The sequence below is a fragment of the Saimiri boliviensis genome, chromosome 8 (genome assembly GCF_048565385.1).
Source record: "Saimiri boliviensis isolate mSaiBol1 chromosome 8, mSaiBol1.pri, whole genome shotgun sequence".
Classification (NCBI taxonomy): domain Eukaryota; kingdom Metazoa; phylum Chordata; class Mammalia; order Primates; family Cebidae; genus Saimiri; species Saimiri boliviensis.
The window spans coordinates 28,757,108-28,773,295 of record NC_133456.1 but is presented as its reverse complement, the minus strand read 5'-3'; the positions used below and the strand labels follow the sequence as shown (position 1 = coordinate 28,773,295).

Genomic DNA, 16,188 nt, shown 5'->3' with positions numbered 1-16,188 from the left:
CTTTTAGCTTCCCTATCTTAGTGCACCTGAAGGGAAAGGAATGTGCTTATTAAGACCCACTGTTTTACTGGGACCCATTGTATGAGGGTAAAGTTTGGCAGTTACCCAAGAGACATTCCCCTTGCCTCTGTACCCAAGCTGTTACTTATCTGAGTTTTACTGTCTGCTCTTTCTGGCTGCTTGTAGTTAGAAATGCATAAGTCTAGAAAGGGAGATGGAACTTAAAGTGGCAGTGTTTGTCTGAGATGACAGTGCTCCTGCTCTGTCAGGTCTTATTCCCACTTTAAGAGGCAATCACCATCTCTGGCTCCTGTTGACTTCTTGAACCCAGTTTCCCATGACTCTCAGCAGCCTTTCACACTAGAAAGGCCGTTTCCTCCCAACTTTCCCCTGTACTTGTGATGCATTTTCTCCTTCTCCATATTTTTCAAACTTCACTTTCCAATCCTCTGCTCTAAAATATCTTTTTCCAAGCCTATGGATTGTTCCAAGCCTAGGGATGATGCTGATGAAACTGATAATAGTGCTGATGCAACTGCTTTAAACGTAGGTATAATGCAGTAATAGCATTTAAATAGTATTTAAACAACACATAGTGCTACTACTATTAAATAGTAATCGCTTTATTTAGTAGCTAAATAATGCTACTGTTCATTTAGCACTATATGTTGTTCAAATATATTGAATCCTGTTTAATCCATATGGCTCATCTGTGTGCAGATACTAGTGTCCCTCTTTACAGATTAAAAAAAATGTATGGCTCAGTGAGGTAACTTTTCCAAGGTCCTGCCATGAATAAATGTTAGAAACAAACCTCAAACCCAGGTCTGTCTGTGCATTCACAAAGCACTTCCTTATCCACGACCTCCCCAAATCTGTAAGGATGGCAGGTATGATCATCCCTGTTTGACAGTTAAGGAATCGAAGTCTGGCTGCTGATAAATGGTGGTGGCAAAAGGAAGTCTAAAAATCCTAGTTTCCTGAATCCTAGGTGCAGAAAACACTGATTATGTGGAAAGACTTGTCATGGCTGCCCTAATGTGAATTCAGATGAATCTGGAATTCTGGATTTTATCTACTCTCTTAAGTGCAATTCTGAATTCATCAATGCCCAGGAAAGGCACTGATGGAAAACAGAACCCTATGAATGGAATATCAGGTACGTGTACATATGAATGTGATATATATGAATATAGAGAACAGTCTTGTGAGAAATTATTGAGCAAAAATCTGTGTACAAAGAGATTCAAGGTTAAATTTAAGATGAAGTAAATATTTTTGCTCCTTTTTCTAAAAATACTCAGGTCCTATGAATGGAGAATAAGAAGTCTACCCCTTTGTGAATTTGTGACCTTTGACTCCTGTTATAGGGAACTAGAACTCCATCTGTGAGGAGTGCTATGTTCCAGAGTAGATATGCTGATAAGACAGTTTGCCAGCTGTGGTGGCTCACACCTGTAATCTCAGCCAGGCTGTTGGATCATCTGAGGTCAGGAGTTCAAGATCAGCCTGGTCAACATGGTGAAACCCCATCTCTACTAAAAATACAAAAAATTAGACAGGCATGGTGGCATTCACCTATAACCCCAGCTACTCAGGAGGCTGAAGCAGGAGAATCGCTTAAACCCAGGAAGCAGAGGTTTCAGTGAGCCAAGATCATTCCACTACACTCTAGCCTGGGCAACAAAGTGAAACCCTGCCTAAAAACAAACAGACAAACAAACAAACAAACAAAAAACAGTAAACAAGGATTACTTAGGGGTCTGAGTTTCTTGTTCCCTGATCCTGCAGTTCCAGACGTCATATGAAATATCTGATCATTTCTTTCTTACGAAACTCTCATGGGCCACAAATTTCTTATGTTGGACTTTCAAGGGAGACCCAGCCCTGTGGTTCACCTCTTCCTTACATGCTTATACAAATATATTCAGTTCATTATTTACTTAGACTTGGTAACTTTCAGTCAATATCCCAGGACAGGCATAAGGTGTCCCAGAAGTGGAATGAATTTTCAGGAAACCCTCAAGCCAAATCCTTTGTCTGATTTCACCTGTCACCAGGACTGGTGGCTCAGCCCACTCTGAGTGGCCCTGAGCTCAGCCAGGCCTCTGTGTCCTGCTCAAGGTTTGACAGGAAGGAAATGGGCTCTAAGAGTATGGATCCAGCTTGAGGAGCTGCATTGAAACAACTGCTAAAATATATGCTTTACCCACACACCTGACATTCTTTTCTTAGAGGATGTGGCGTTCTTCTTGGGAGATGGCATTTATGAAAAAGTGTATGACTACACCTTATATTTTGTTTTGTTTTCACACATGGGGATTGACTGAATTAAAGAAGTGATATCTTTTTCACAGGTGCTCTGTTACAGCAGTTGAGTGAATTTGACCCACATGTGTATCCCACACTTCTTATAGCAATTCCTGCCTTAAATATGTGGTAATTGGATCATATTTTAAAATTACATTTATTAAGTCTGACAGTTAAGGGAATTCTGTTGTAAATTATTTTAAAATTAGGACTTTTTTTTAAAGTCCCTAATTTTAAAAACAGCTTTATTGAGATATCACACACTTTACAATTCATTCATTAAAAGTGTGCAATTAGGCCAGGTGCGTTGTCTCACACATGTAATCCTAGTACTTTGGGAGGCTAAAGCGGGAGAATCATGAGGTCAGGAGATCAAGAACAGCCCGGCCAAAATAGTGAAACCTTATCTCCACTAAAAATACAAAACATTAGTTGAGCATCGTGGCAGGTGTCTGTAATCCCAGCTACTCAAGAGGCTGAAGCAGGAGAATCACATGAATCCGGGAGGCGGAAGTTGCAGTGAGCTGAGATGGTGCCATTTCACTCCGGCCTGGGTGACAGGATGAGGCTCTGTCTCAAAAAAAAAAAAAAAGAAAAAAAAAAAAAAAAGAAGAAGAAGTGTGCAACTATACAAGGAAAGGGAGATGGAAAAAAAATTAAGAAAAACGTGCAAACCAGTGGTTTTTTAGTATATTTCACAGTTGTGTGACCATCACTATAGTCAATTTTAGAACATTTTCATCACCCTCCAAAAGAAACCCTGTACCCCATACTGCATGTTTATCATTCCTCAATCATCTCTTCACCCCACCTCCCAGTCCTGAGCAATCACTAATCTTATTCCTATGTTTACAGATTTGCCTATTCTGCACAGTTTATATAAATGAGGTCATATGTGGTCTTTTTGACTGACTTCTTTCATTGAGTATAATGTTTTTCAGTTTCATCCATGTTGTAGCATGTATCAGTGCATCATTCCTTTTTATAACAAATAATATTCCATTGTATTGGCATGTTATATTTTATTTACCCATCAGTTGATGGACATTGGGTTTTTTCCACCTTTTTGCTATTATCAATAATGCTGATATAAATATTCAGGGCAAATTTTTTGTGTGAAGATATGTTTTCACTTCTCCTGGGTATATACCTAGGAATGTGTTAAAATAATGAGTTGAGAGGCCATTAGGCTGAGATTGCTCTAGCATATTAGGTTCCTATGAAAGCAAACCAAAACCGAACTCAGTGTCAACGGTAAAACAAAACTTAAGCTTAACCAGTCAGAAACCAAGTAACCTCCAACCAAGACTTTCCACTTTAACCAATCAAATTTTTCTTTGTCTTTGTTTGTCTTCCACAAACACCTTATAAAAATTTCCCCTCGCATTCCTTCACTGAACTGCTTTTGATCTGGTGCAGCCAGATTCCTGAATTGCTGGATGCTCAAAGAAACATTAAAATTTTAACGTTCCTCAGTTTATTTTGTAGCAAGTGGAATTACTGGGTCAAATGGTAACCTATTGTTTACCTTCGGAGGAACTGCCAGACTCTCTTCTCTTTTCCCTTATCCTTCCCCCTCCTCCTCCCCCTCCCCTCCCTTCCCCTCCCCTTCCCTCTCTTCTCTTTTCTTTTTTTCTTCTGACACAGAGTCTTGTTCTGTCGCCCAAGCTGGAGTGGAGTTATGCGATCTTGGCTCACCGCAACCTCCTCCGCCTTCCGCGTTCAAGCGATTCTCCTGCCTCAGCATCCCGAGAAGCTGGGATTACAGGAGAGTGCCACCGCACCTAATTTTTGTATTTTTAGTAGAAACGGATTTTACCATGTTGGCCAGGCTAGTCTCAAACTCCTGACCTCAGGTGAACTGCCTGCCTCAGCCTCCCAAAGTGCTGGAATTACAGGCATCTAAAGTAGATACACCATTCTACCATCCCGCCATCTGTGCAGCATGATGTACGGGGGTTTTGCCCTCTCCGTTGTCTCACTAACGCTTGTTATTAGCTGGCTTTTTGATTAAAGCGCGTGTGAAATAGTATCTCATTGTAGTTTTGACTTGCATTTCCCTAATGGTTGGTTATGTTGAGCATCTTTTCATGTATTCGTATAGTTGTATATCTTCTTTGAACAAATGTTGACTGAGATGCCGTGCACGCTTTTTAACTGGGTTATTTTTCTTTAGTTGTAAGAGTTCTTTGTATGTTCTAGATAGACGTCTCTTATCAAATATATGATTTGCAAGTATTTTCTTTCATTCTCTGTGTTGTCATTTTGCTTTCTGGACAGCATTCTTTGAAGTAAAAAAGGTTTTAAATATTATAGTCCTGTTTATTTTTTATTCTGTTGTTCATGCTTTTGATGTCATATCTCGAAAAACATTGCCAAATCCAAGGTTGTGAAGGTTTACTCCTATATTTTCTCCTAAGGGTTTTTAAATTTTAGCTCTTTGATCAATTTTTAGTAAGTTGGGAGTCCATGTTCATTCTTTGGCATGTAGATATCTAGTTGTCCCAGCACCATTTGTTGAAAAGACAATTCTTTCACTTATAAAATTATTTTCACACTTTTGTTTAAAACCAATTGACTGTAAATATGAAGATTTCTGGATTCTCAGTTCTATTGCATTGATCTATATGTCTATTTTAATGCCAGTACCACTATCTTGATTACTGTAGATTTATAGGTTTTGAAATCACAAGTTTGAATTCTACTACTTTGTTATTTTTCAATTTTGTTTTAGTTGTTCTAGGTCCCTTGAGTTTCCACATAAATATTAGAGTTAGCTTACCCATTACTGCAAAGAAGTCCAGCTGGTAGGGGGAGGAATACATTGACATAGATTGTGTTAAATCCATAGGTCAATTTGGTGAATATTACCATCTTAGCAATATTTAGTCTCCTGATCCATGAACGTGAAATGTCTGTTCATTTATTTAAATCTTCTGGCCAGGTATGATGGCTCATACCTATAATCCCAGCACTTTGAGAGGCCAAGGTGGGTGGATCATCTGAGGTTAGGAGTTCAAGACTAGCCTGGCCAACATGGGGAAACCTTGTCTTTACTAAAAGAAATATGAAAAATAGCCAGGCATGATGGCACAGGCCCGTAATCCCAGCTACTTGGGGAGGCTGAGGCAGGAGAATTGCTTGACCCCGAGAAGCAGAGGTTGCAATGAGCCAGCATTGCACCACTGCACTCCAGCCTGGGCAATAGGGTGACTCTGTAAAAAAGTTAAAAGCCTAACATTTTTCAACAGTGTTTTGTAATTTACAGAGTATAAATTTTACACTGCTTTTATTAGATGTATTCCTAAATATTTTATTATTTTTGATTACCTTGTACACGGAATTTTTTTAAATTTTATTTTTGGATTGTTCATGGCTAGTATATAGAAATACTATTGATTTCTGTATATTGTGCTTATATCCTGCAACCTTGCTGAACTTGGTTATATCGTTCTACTAGTTTTTTTGTGGATTTCTTAGGATTTTCCATACATAAGATCATGTCATTTGCAAATAGAGATAGTTTTTTCTTTTTTCTTTCCAATCTGGAAGGCTTTTATTTCATTTTCTTATACCCCTAAGTTTAAAAAAGTAATTCTTAAGTTCATTATTTTGGTTTGCTTAAAACAAAGTTCAATATCAATTATTATCTCAATAAAGCTGTTTTAAGGAAACATTTTAACTTTCCTTAAAACCATCACATATGGTGTAAGGAGCAGGGGGAGCTGTTGGCCCATTTTCTTCTATGATTTTTCCAGGTATATTTGGATGCTTAGATATAAAAATAATTGGACTCACGTTCTATATATATTTTACAATCCTGGCTGGTCATAGTGGATTGCCCCTGTAATCCCAACGCTTTGGGAAGCTGAGGCAGGCGGATCACTTGAGGCCAGGAGTTCAAGATTAGCACAGTCGACATAGCAAGACCCTGTCCCTAAAAAAAAATTAAATAAAAAATACATTAGCCAGGCATGGTGGTGTGTGCCTATAGTCCCAGCTACTTGGGAGGCTGAGACAGGAAGATCACTTGCACCAAGGAGTTTGAGGTTGCAGTGAACTATGATATTGCCACTGTACTCCAGCCTGGCCTACAGAGCCAGACCCTATCAGTAAAAAAAATAAAAATAAATTGGATATTTTGTAATCTTCTTCTCAGGAGCTCAATGCACAGTCAAACCCTTCTCAGGATTAAGAGGCTTTATGAACATTAAAAAAAATCATATCCCTATTGGATGAGGGTGTCCTGAAATAGGAACTGGTGAAGGGTTTGTGGGTCCAGCTGCACACAGGGGACTCCTCCTACTACGGCAGGGGGGTGACTTTTGGCCTCAGAGATAGCACAGCATCCAAGTCCCTGCATCCCTCCCTTGGGGTGAAAATGAGGACTGCACAGGTATTTCTTGTGGTCTACATGTCCAAATACCCCAAAATCTAGTTTTCCTACTATTCTTCAGTCCATAGATGAGGGTCTAGAGACTGTGCTTCCAGGATGACCTTGAGACTAGGGGCCATGAGGAGGTGGGAAGGCTTAGCATCTGCATAAGGTCTGACTGGTAAATACCCTTGTGATCACCTCTGCTGCTGCAGTCACCCGGTATTTTGTGAGGACCCAGGCTCTTGCGCTGCATGGTCCCAGAGCAATCTCCTCTGGCTCAGGAGGTCTGAAAAGCAAACCAATCAGCTACGGTATTGAATATAGTTCTTATTACCAGTGTCCTTTTATTTTTAATAGGTTCTTATGTGACTTGTTTGTGCTTCTGCTTGGTTCTAATTAGTTCACATTCTGTGCAAAGTAACCCCCTAAATATTATTTGACTGGAAGTGACATTAACATTTTCCTGTGTCAATAAGAATGCTTCAAAAGCAGGATTTTCCATGGGTCCAAACTGTACATTGTCTGATTATATCATAATTGAATTAACTGGTTTCTCCAGAAAGAGGTTGAGATCGCTTTGGGGGAATGCAAGCACTAAGTTCTTAATGTCTCTCTTTGGATAAGACCGTGTATCACCAGCATTGGTGACCAGCACTGCAGTGACATCCATCTTTCTAACAAGGATAATCCACAGACAAGCCCCATTACTTAAGCATGTGGCCAGGACTGCCCAGGGCATGGCCTGGCCATCAGTTCTGGTTCTTCTGTAAAATCTATAAGTAGTGTTTGGCAGAAAAAGAGAACATTTTCCTGAGGGGATGTGTTAGGATAACTACTCTAAGGAGAAAATTTACTTTTCATTATCAATCCTGAAATACATCAGTAACAAAATTCCACTCAGACTCTGGCTGTTTGTGTTTCTAGGAACCTAAGGAATTGCCAGGTGAGTCCACATGAAACCACCCAGGTGCCAGGGTCTGAATGGGTTAACACTGGGTGCTCAAAATGGACAGAAGGGCAGACAGTCCTGGAAAGCTCTCTGCATGTCCAACGAGTTTCCTGCGGCCTCATAGTGTTGCTTGCAGGTCTGGATAGACCCTCTGTGGTTTCTGCTCATCATTTTTGCCTGGCTGTCACCTCCATGGGCCGTCTCTGTGGAGAGCTGCTCTCATTATCCCTCCAACCTGGGGACATGATTATCACTTCGAAGCCTCTCTTGGCTTTTTTTTTTTTTTTTTTTTAATTTACAGATTCTCTTTTGTCTCCATACACCTCTCCCTTACCAGTGTGTGAGATGTGTCCGTAAGTATACAAGTGTCCTTATGAATATGTGATGTCATTATGTGCACTTATGCATTTCAAGTAACATGAATGTCATTGGGCTTAGAAAATGATGTAAAGCAAGAGAGGGGATTTAATGGATTGATCATGAAATTTTGTTGCGAAATGAGAAACTCTTGAAACGATTATGATGAACTCTCTGCACTTAAAGTTAAAAAACCAAAAACTTGGATCTCTTGAACCTTAAGGTCAACGTTCCCTTCTTAGAGCAACAGGACATGATGAATGCCCCATGCTGCAGCCATCAAACAGGCTTTAAGGGCCAGATTTATTCCAATAGTAATAAACAATCTTATCAGTTATAAGACATCTCACATCCTGTACCCTCTTCATGTAGGATGCATTGAGAATGATCGAATATGATATTCTTGCCAAAAAATGCATAAGCTCAATCTAATAATAAGAAAACACCAGACAAACCTGAATGAGGGACATTTTACAAAATAAGTTAATAGTGCTTTTCAGAAGTATCAAAGTCATGAAAAACAAGAAAATACCAAGGAGATGTCACGGATCGGCAGTATCTAAGGAGATGTATAGCAAAATGCAGTCCAAGCCCCTGGATTGAATACCAAAACAGAAAGAGGACATTCACAAGAAAAATACTAAAATTCTATACGTTTTTAGTCTTTTCACTATAGTACCAATGTTAATTTCCAGGTTTTGATAACCATACTGCAGTTATGTAAGATGTTAGCAGTAGGGGAAGCCAAGTGAAGATTATACAGGAACTCTCAGTGCTATATTTGCAACTTTTCTCTAAGATTATTTCAAAATAAGAAGATTTTTTTTAAAAAAGAATTAGGCCTAATTTCTTTTTTGGGAGTCAATTTTTGATGACTGATTCAATATTTTCATAGTTATTGGTCTATCTAAATTTTCTATCCCTTCCCTGAAAATTTTGGTAATTTATTTATTTTTTCTCAAAAGTTTTCCATTTCAACTACATTTTCAGAATTTGGCATGATATTCATTTATATACTCCTCAAATAGGTTTTGAATTCTCCGCTAGGGTTATAGTTACATCACTCTTTTTGTAACTAGCTTTATTCGTTTGGGTGTCTCTTACTCTGTTTTCTCCTTTGGTTAGGGCTGAAAGATCTTGGTCCTTTTACCTTTCAAAAAATCTGTTTTGGTTTTGGTAATCATCCCATTGTTTGTTTTCTAGTTTCAGTGATTTCTCATTTCATCTTCATTTTTTCTTCCATTATTTTTAATTTATTCTATTATTTTTTCTAACTTCTTGATTGCCTTGCTCATTAATTTGCTATCTCTTCTTTCCTAATGTAGACAGTCATGAGAATGTATAGTTATTTTTTCTACTTCTGTTTGCATCACTTAAGTTTTAGTATGCAGTGCTTTCATTGTTGTATAAATTTAACGATTTTCATTTCTTTAACTCACAGATTAGTTGTGTAAGTATGCTTCCTTCCTTCCTCCTTTCTTTCTCTTTCTTTTTTTCTTTCTTTCTCTCCTTCATTCCTTCCCTCCCTCCCTCCCTTCTTTCTTTCTCTTTCTTTCTTTCTTTTTTCTTTCTTTCTTTCTTTCTTTCTTTCTTTCTTTCTTTCTTTCTTTCTTTCTTTCTTTCTTTCTCTTTCTTTCTTTCTTTCTTTCTTTTCTTTTCTTTTCTTTCTTTCTTTCTTTCTTTCTTTCTTTCTTTCTTTCTTTCTCTTTCTTTCATTCATTTCACTGTGTTGCTTGGCCTGGTCTAGAACTCCTGCTCATAAGCGACCCTCCCACCTTGACCTCCCAAGGTGCCGGGATTACATACATGAGCCATCATGCCCGGCCCCTTTTTATTTCTAAACATATGGGACTTACATTATTTTGTTATTATTCCTAATTTTATTTTATTAAAATATGAGTATTCATATCATCTAAACAGTATCCTTGTCATTGGCACAAAGTTCAAAACACAATTTTAGTAAATATTGTCCATTTGCTCTTCCCCTTTCCCTCTGAAAGAATTATTGGTTGCCTGAAATGAGAATAATCTGAGGTTTCATCCTTGACTCACCCTCCCTACATCTTTCCAACAGCTCTGTATACTAATGAATAATATTATAGCATACCTATAGCTTGATTTGTGATTCAGTTCATCACCTTCAAACAAATTACAGCCAATAAAAGTTTTCAAATTAGCATCTCCTCTCTGGCACTTGCAGGTATCAATGACATTTGTGTGTGGATGGAGGTTATGGGGATTTTGTGATGGTGCTGAAGAATATAGGCCTGGAATCAGTACTTATTATTGCTGATGTTAAAGTATGATGAATAATATCTTGGTTAATTTATATATTCCCACAACTTGAAACACTGAGCTAAGCTGGAATCTGAAGACAAGGTCAGGAAAGTCACTCTAAAATGGAATCTAATGAAATTTAATAGTCTGGGCACGGCGGCTCATGCCTGTAATCCCAGCACTTTGGGAGGCCAAGGCCAGACCAGCCTGGCCAACATGGCAAAACCCCGTCTCTACTAAAAATTCAAAAATTTTCCTGGGCGCAGTGGCTCATGCCTATAATCCCAGAACTTTGGGAGCCCAAGGCGGGTGGATCACAAAGTCAGGAGATAGAGACCATCCTGACCAACATGGTGAAACCCTGTCTCTACAAAAAAAAAATTAGCCAGGCATGGTGGTTCTCGCCTGTAATCCCAGTTATTCGGGAGGCTGAAGAAGGAGAATTGCTTTAACCCGGGAGGCAGAGATTGCAGTGAGTTGAGATCAGGCCATTGCACTCCAGCCTGGGCAACAAGAGCAAAACTCTGTTTCAAAAAATAAATAAAAACATCAAATAAATAAGTAAATAATGAAATTTAATAGACAAAGGAGGGGAATTTTTGCAACAGATGCATTCTATTTTGGGGTTCTGAATGTACTTTTCTATAGGCCTGAGATGTCAGAAGTAATGGTCCTAACTTATACAGACTTAAAGAAAAAGTGCCAGTAGTAGTTATTCATCTGCCTGTATTAGTCAGTGTTCACCGCACAAACAGAACAAATAGCTTGTCTATATTTATAGAGAGATTTATTTTGAGGAATTGGTTCATGAGGTTATAGAGGCTGGCAAATCAAAAATCTGCAGCACGTGCTAGTACAGTGGTCCCCAACCTTATTGATACCAGGAACTGGTTTCATGGAAGACAATTTTTCTGTAGGTGGGTGGCAGGGGTGATTCTCATAAGGAGTGTGCAACTTAGATCCTTCACATGCGCAGTGCACATGTGCTCCTTTGAAAATCTGATGCCGCCACTGACCTGACAGGAGGTAGAGCTCAGGCAGGAATGCTCTTGCTCACCTCCTTCTGTGCAGCTCAGTTTCTAACAGGCCACGGACTGGTACTGTCCGTGGCTGGGGGGTTGGGGATCCCTGGCTAGGAAACCCAGGGAGCGTGGGTGCTGCAGCTCAAGCCTAAAGGCTATCTGCCGGCAGAATTTCTTTTTGCATGGAGAAGGCCATACTTTGCTCTAGCGTTCAACTGATTGGGTGAGGCCCACCCACATTATGGAGGGCAATCTGCCTGACTCCAAGCAGATGAGTAATGTTAAATGTTAATGTCAGCAAAAACACCCTCACAGAAATGTCTAGCATAATGTTTAACCAAATATCTGGGCACCATGGTCCATCATGTTTTTATTTTGTTTTGTTTTGCTTATTTATTTTTAATTTTTGTGTGTACATAGTAGTCCTATGTATTTATGGGGTACATAAGATGTTTTGATAAAGGCATACAATGTGAAATAAGCACGTCATGAAGAATGGGGTATCCATCCTCTCGAGCATTTATCTTTTGAGTTACAAACAATCCAATTATACTCTTTATTGTAAAATGTAAAACTAAGTTATTGTTGACTATAGTCACCCCATTGTGTTATCAAATAGTAGGTCTTCTTCATTCTTTCTATTTTTTTGTTACCCATTAATCATCTCCATGTTCTCCCAAGGACCCCACTACCGTTTTCAGCCTCTGGTAACCATCCGTCTACTCTCTATATCCATGAATTCAGTTGTTTTGATTTTGAGATCCCACTGTTTTGCTTTTTTAGAGACTAGTTCTGGCTTTTCCCCCAGGGTGCAGTGAGCTCACTGCAGCCTTGAACTCCTGGGTCCAAGTGATCCTCCTGCCTCTCAGCCTTCAGAGTACCTAGACGGCTATATTTTTTTTAAAGTTTTTTGGTAGAGACAGGGGTCTTATTATGTTGCCCAAGCTCCTCTCTTCCTGGACTCAAGTGATCCTTCCATCTCAGCCTCTCAGAGTGCTGTGATTATAGGCATGAGCCACTGTGCCCAGTGGCCCATCTACGTTGATATAAAAATTGACCATCACTGCTCAATGGGGTAAGGGCTATGGTGAGTTCCTGTTAGCATTTAGTCCCTAGGAGACCTGAGAAGAGGAAGACTTTGATTCCCAGCTGTGTGGCTGCCTAGTTTTGTTACCTCTGGCAGTCTTGTAACTTCTTTCTACAATAAAATGATAGTTTTTTTAAAAAAAAATTATTATGTTTTTAGAGACAAGGTCTCACTCTATTGCTGAGGCTGGAGTGCAATGGTGTGATCATAGCTCACTGCATTCTTGAGTTACTGGCCTCAGGTGATCCCCCCACCTCAACCTCCTGGGTAGCTGGTACCACAGCTGCACACCACCATGCCTGGCTAATTTTTTGTGTTTTGTATTTTTTTGTAGACACAGGATCTCACCATTTTACCTAAGCTGGTCTCAGACTCTTGGGCCCAAGCAATCTGCCTGCCTCGGCCTCCCAGAGTGCTGGGATTACAGAAGTGAGCCACCACGACTGGTGAGTTGTGAAGTTTAAATGATATAACCCATATGCAACATCTAAGGGTCTCTCTGTAGATATTCAGTAATTGTTTGTTTCTCTCTGCTCCCTCAGAAAAGAGTATTTTCCAGTTGCTGCCTCAGTCTGAACCAAACTTTTGAGATGATCCAACATCCTGGGTTCTGACAACTCTGCTTACAAAGTGACATTCAGATTACTCTTTACATTTTCCACGTGTGTGAGCATAATTCTCCTTGGAAAGGAGCATTCCATTGTTCATGAATACAATGGCATTCTTATTCATAAATGAGAAATTTATAAATTTCTGGGTCAGAAGTTGTTGGTAAGAAAAGAAATCCACCCTAAGAAACTCAAATAAAAACAGGGGGTGCTATTAACACTGGGGGGAATCTCGCAGAGACTTGATTACAGGAAATAGGCTGTCCTCATTTGAAACCATAAAATGAGATCTCTCTCTCTCTCTCTCTCTCTCTCTCTCTCTCTCTCTCTCTGTCTCTCTGTCTCTCTCCAGATACATATAATTTTATTTATTTCCCTTTGGCTTCCTTTGCTATGTTCTAAATATCCACTCCCTTGTAATTTGAGTCACAAATAACACTTCATGGGTTCTCCGGACAGCTCTCCACATGACCTTGCAGCTCTCTGTCCATGCCATCTGACTCACGCGTTCTCCATGTTTCTTAGGTAAAACTCATGAGAAAATCTAATTGATTGCTGGATAATTCCTTTGGTCACATGTTCCAATCCACTGTGGCTAAGTGGCAATGAGTTGGCACGTAATTAATAGACTGATCCTTCCAGGAATGTGAATGAAAAACTTAACCTGAAAGGGTTAATTGCTTGTGGCGGTGAAGTAACCTGCAGCTTCATTTCTAGTAGGGTTGCTTGGCTGGCTCAGTCAATGCACCTCCAAGAGTGGTGCCTGCCCTGTGCTTCTGCATCCCCAGCCCAAAGTCTGCCCTGATCTCCCAGCAAGCCTCCAGATGTGCACAGGCTGGTCTCTCACAGTGAGAGGAGGCAAGGCTCCCAGAGGCCTTTCTGCTGCTATAGTTCCTCGAGACTCCAGGTTGCCATTTGGCTGACCTCTGGGGAACCCTGACCTCTCCACGGTGTGACTTCCAGCTTACTGCTGTGATGGCTGGAATTGGAATGGACCGATATCTGTTGTGGCCTGCTCTTTGTATTTCCCATCTTGCCACCTCTCTGGGTTCCCTGGGATGTGACTCTTCACCCCTCCACAGTTCTGGGAAGTTATCTGAAATATAACTTCTGATATTTTCCCCAGCAACCAGCTAGATCCCTCAGAGGATGCCTAGCCCAGTGCTTTACCCCATTCCTGGATGGACCAACTCAGAACATTGGCTTTCTGAACTTGCAAAGCCAAGAGACAGACTTGGCCTGGGCTGGATCTCTAAGACATATGAGGTGCCCTGAGGGGACACTCAGCCTTTAGCATCCCAGAACCCCCAAACTGAGGTGGCAGCAAAGCGTCCTGGAGAACAGAGCCTGCAAGTGAGCCAGCAGGTCTGGGTGGGAATCTTGGCTCTTACATTTCCTAGTTGTGAGAAATTGCCCAATATTTTTGTAAAATAAAAATAATAATACTGAAAACATAAGGTTGCTAGGAAAATACAATGAGCACAAAGTAATTAGCACATGATAAATAAACAGGAGTAGTTATTTTAAAATCATTTTTGTCAGTATTAAGAACATCTCACAGTCCCCAGAAAACAGTGAAAGAAGGTATCGCTGTACCACACAGCCAACTCCTTGTTTCTGAGAAACAGCCTTTTCTCTCCACTCCATCTATCCAACAAGGTCACTGCTATATGGAGGCAGTGAAGAAGTGACTGATAGCACTTAGGGAAATCATATTTTCGATCTGGAGAACATCCCCCACTTAAAACCTTGTGCCGTAATAAAAGTTTAAAGTCCTTTCCTTGCAGCTTACCTTATGCTTTTTTCTTACACTGCAGCAACAATGTCACATTGAGGTTTCTCTCTGTGCCAACAGCACTGTACTAAAACATATTTCTTACTAAATTTTGGTTGGAGGAAAATTATTCCTAAGTCATTTTTTCTATGGCCAAGAAGTATACAGTAATTAAAACCTTATTTGTAAACATGAACAAGAAATAATTTATAGCCTAGGTGCAATCATTTCACTCTTTCATGAACTTACATATTTATGTGTTTGAATAAAACCCATGAATACTAACTGGCTCTTTATTTCAGTAAATGAAACTGTGGTGAGGAGTGAATTGATGGAGGAAAGTGTGGGGCACATAATTGAAAAATAAGATGGAGCAATGGATTTCGGATGCATGTCTGCCAGTGAATCATTCTGTGACTCTAAGTAAGTACAATGCTTCGTGCTCTGATTCCCCACCTGGAAAATTATGATAATGTAACTATCCACAAAGTAGAACATCAAATTCTATTTTTTAAAAAGAGGAGAACATCAACAAGTTTTTTTGGATTTTTGGATCCAAAGAGGCAAACATTCAAAATGAGAGTCTAAGAAATGAGAATCCTTGTTTCAGGTGAGACTGAAACATTTTATCCTTAGTTAGCAGAATTTGTAATATTTTAGGAAGTCACTTTATTTCTAAGATTCTATCAAATTAATAATAGTATTCATATATTCTTTAGGCAAAGGGACAGATTAATAGGTAATTTACTAAAGATTCCACACATTTGGCCAAGAAACAAATAAAAAATACCAATCTCATTAGTAACATAAAAATTACAAGCAAGGCTGGGCATGGTGGATGGATCACTTGAGGTCAGGAGTTTGAGACCAGCCTGGCCAACATGGTAAAACCCCTGTCTTTACTAAAAATGCCAAAATTAGCCAGACCTGGTGGCTGGTGCCTGTAATCCCAGCTACTTGGGAGGGTGACGCAGGAGAATCACTTGAACCTAGGAGGTGGAGGTTGCAGTGAGCCGAGATCACATCACTGCACTTCAGCCTGTGCAACAGAGTGAGACTGGGTCTCAAAAAAAAATAATAATGATAAAAATGAAAAACAGTCTGATAATACAAACCTAGTTTTGGTGGGGGAGTGAGGAAACAAGCACATTATTGGTGACAGTACAAGTTAGTATAGTATAGGATTTTGAGGAAAAATCTGGTAGTAGTTGTAAAATTTTTGAACCTGCATGCCCTTTGACCAAGAAATCTTACTCCAAAAAAATCTGTTCTACTCAAACACACTACGTAAGAATGCATATATGATGGTGTTGGTGACAGCGCTGTTTGCAGTGGCATGAAAAGGACACCTAAACATCTGCTAATAGAAAATGATTCAATAACTTATGGTACATCCTCATTACCACCTGCCACTGTTAAAAAGAAT

The 16,188-nt window shown here is 39.7% G+C and overlaps 1 protein-coding gene across 1 annotated transcript in view; it reads left to right on the top strand.

Annotated features, from left to right (window-relative positions):
• Positions 1–12,828, top strand: part of PDIA5 (protein disulfide isomerase family A member 5) — a 127,345-nt gene extending 114,517 nt beyond the window's left edge. Inside the window, exon 16 of the mRNA XM_074404235.1 lies at positions 12,715–12,828. Coding sequence (XP_074260336.1) covers positions 12,715–12,813 — 99 coding nt within the window. The 3' untranslated portion in view covers positions 12,814–12,828. The remainder of the gene's footprint in view (positions 1–12,714) is intronic.
• Positions 12,829–16,188: the final 3,360 nt, after the last annotated feature.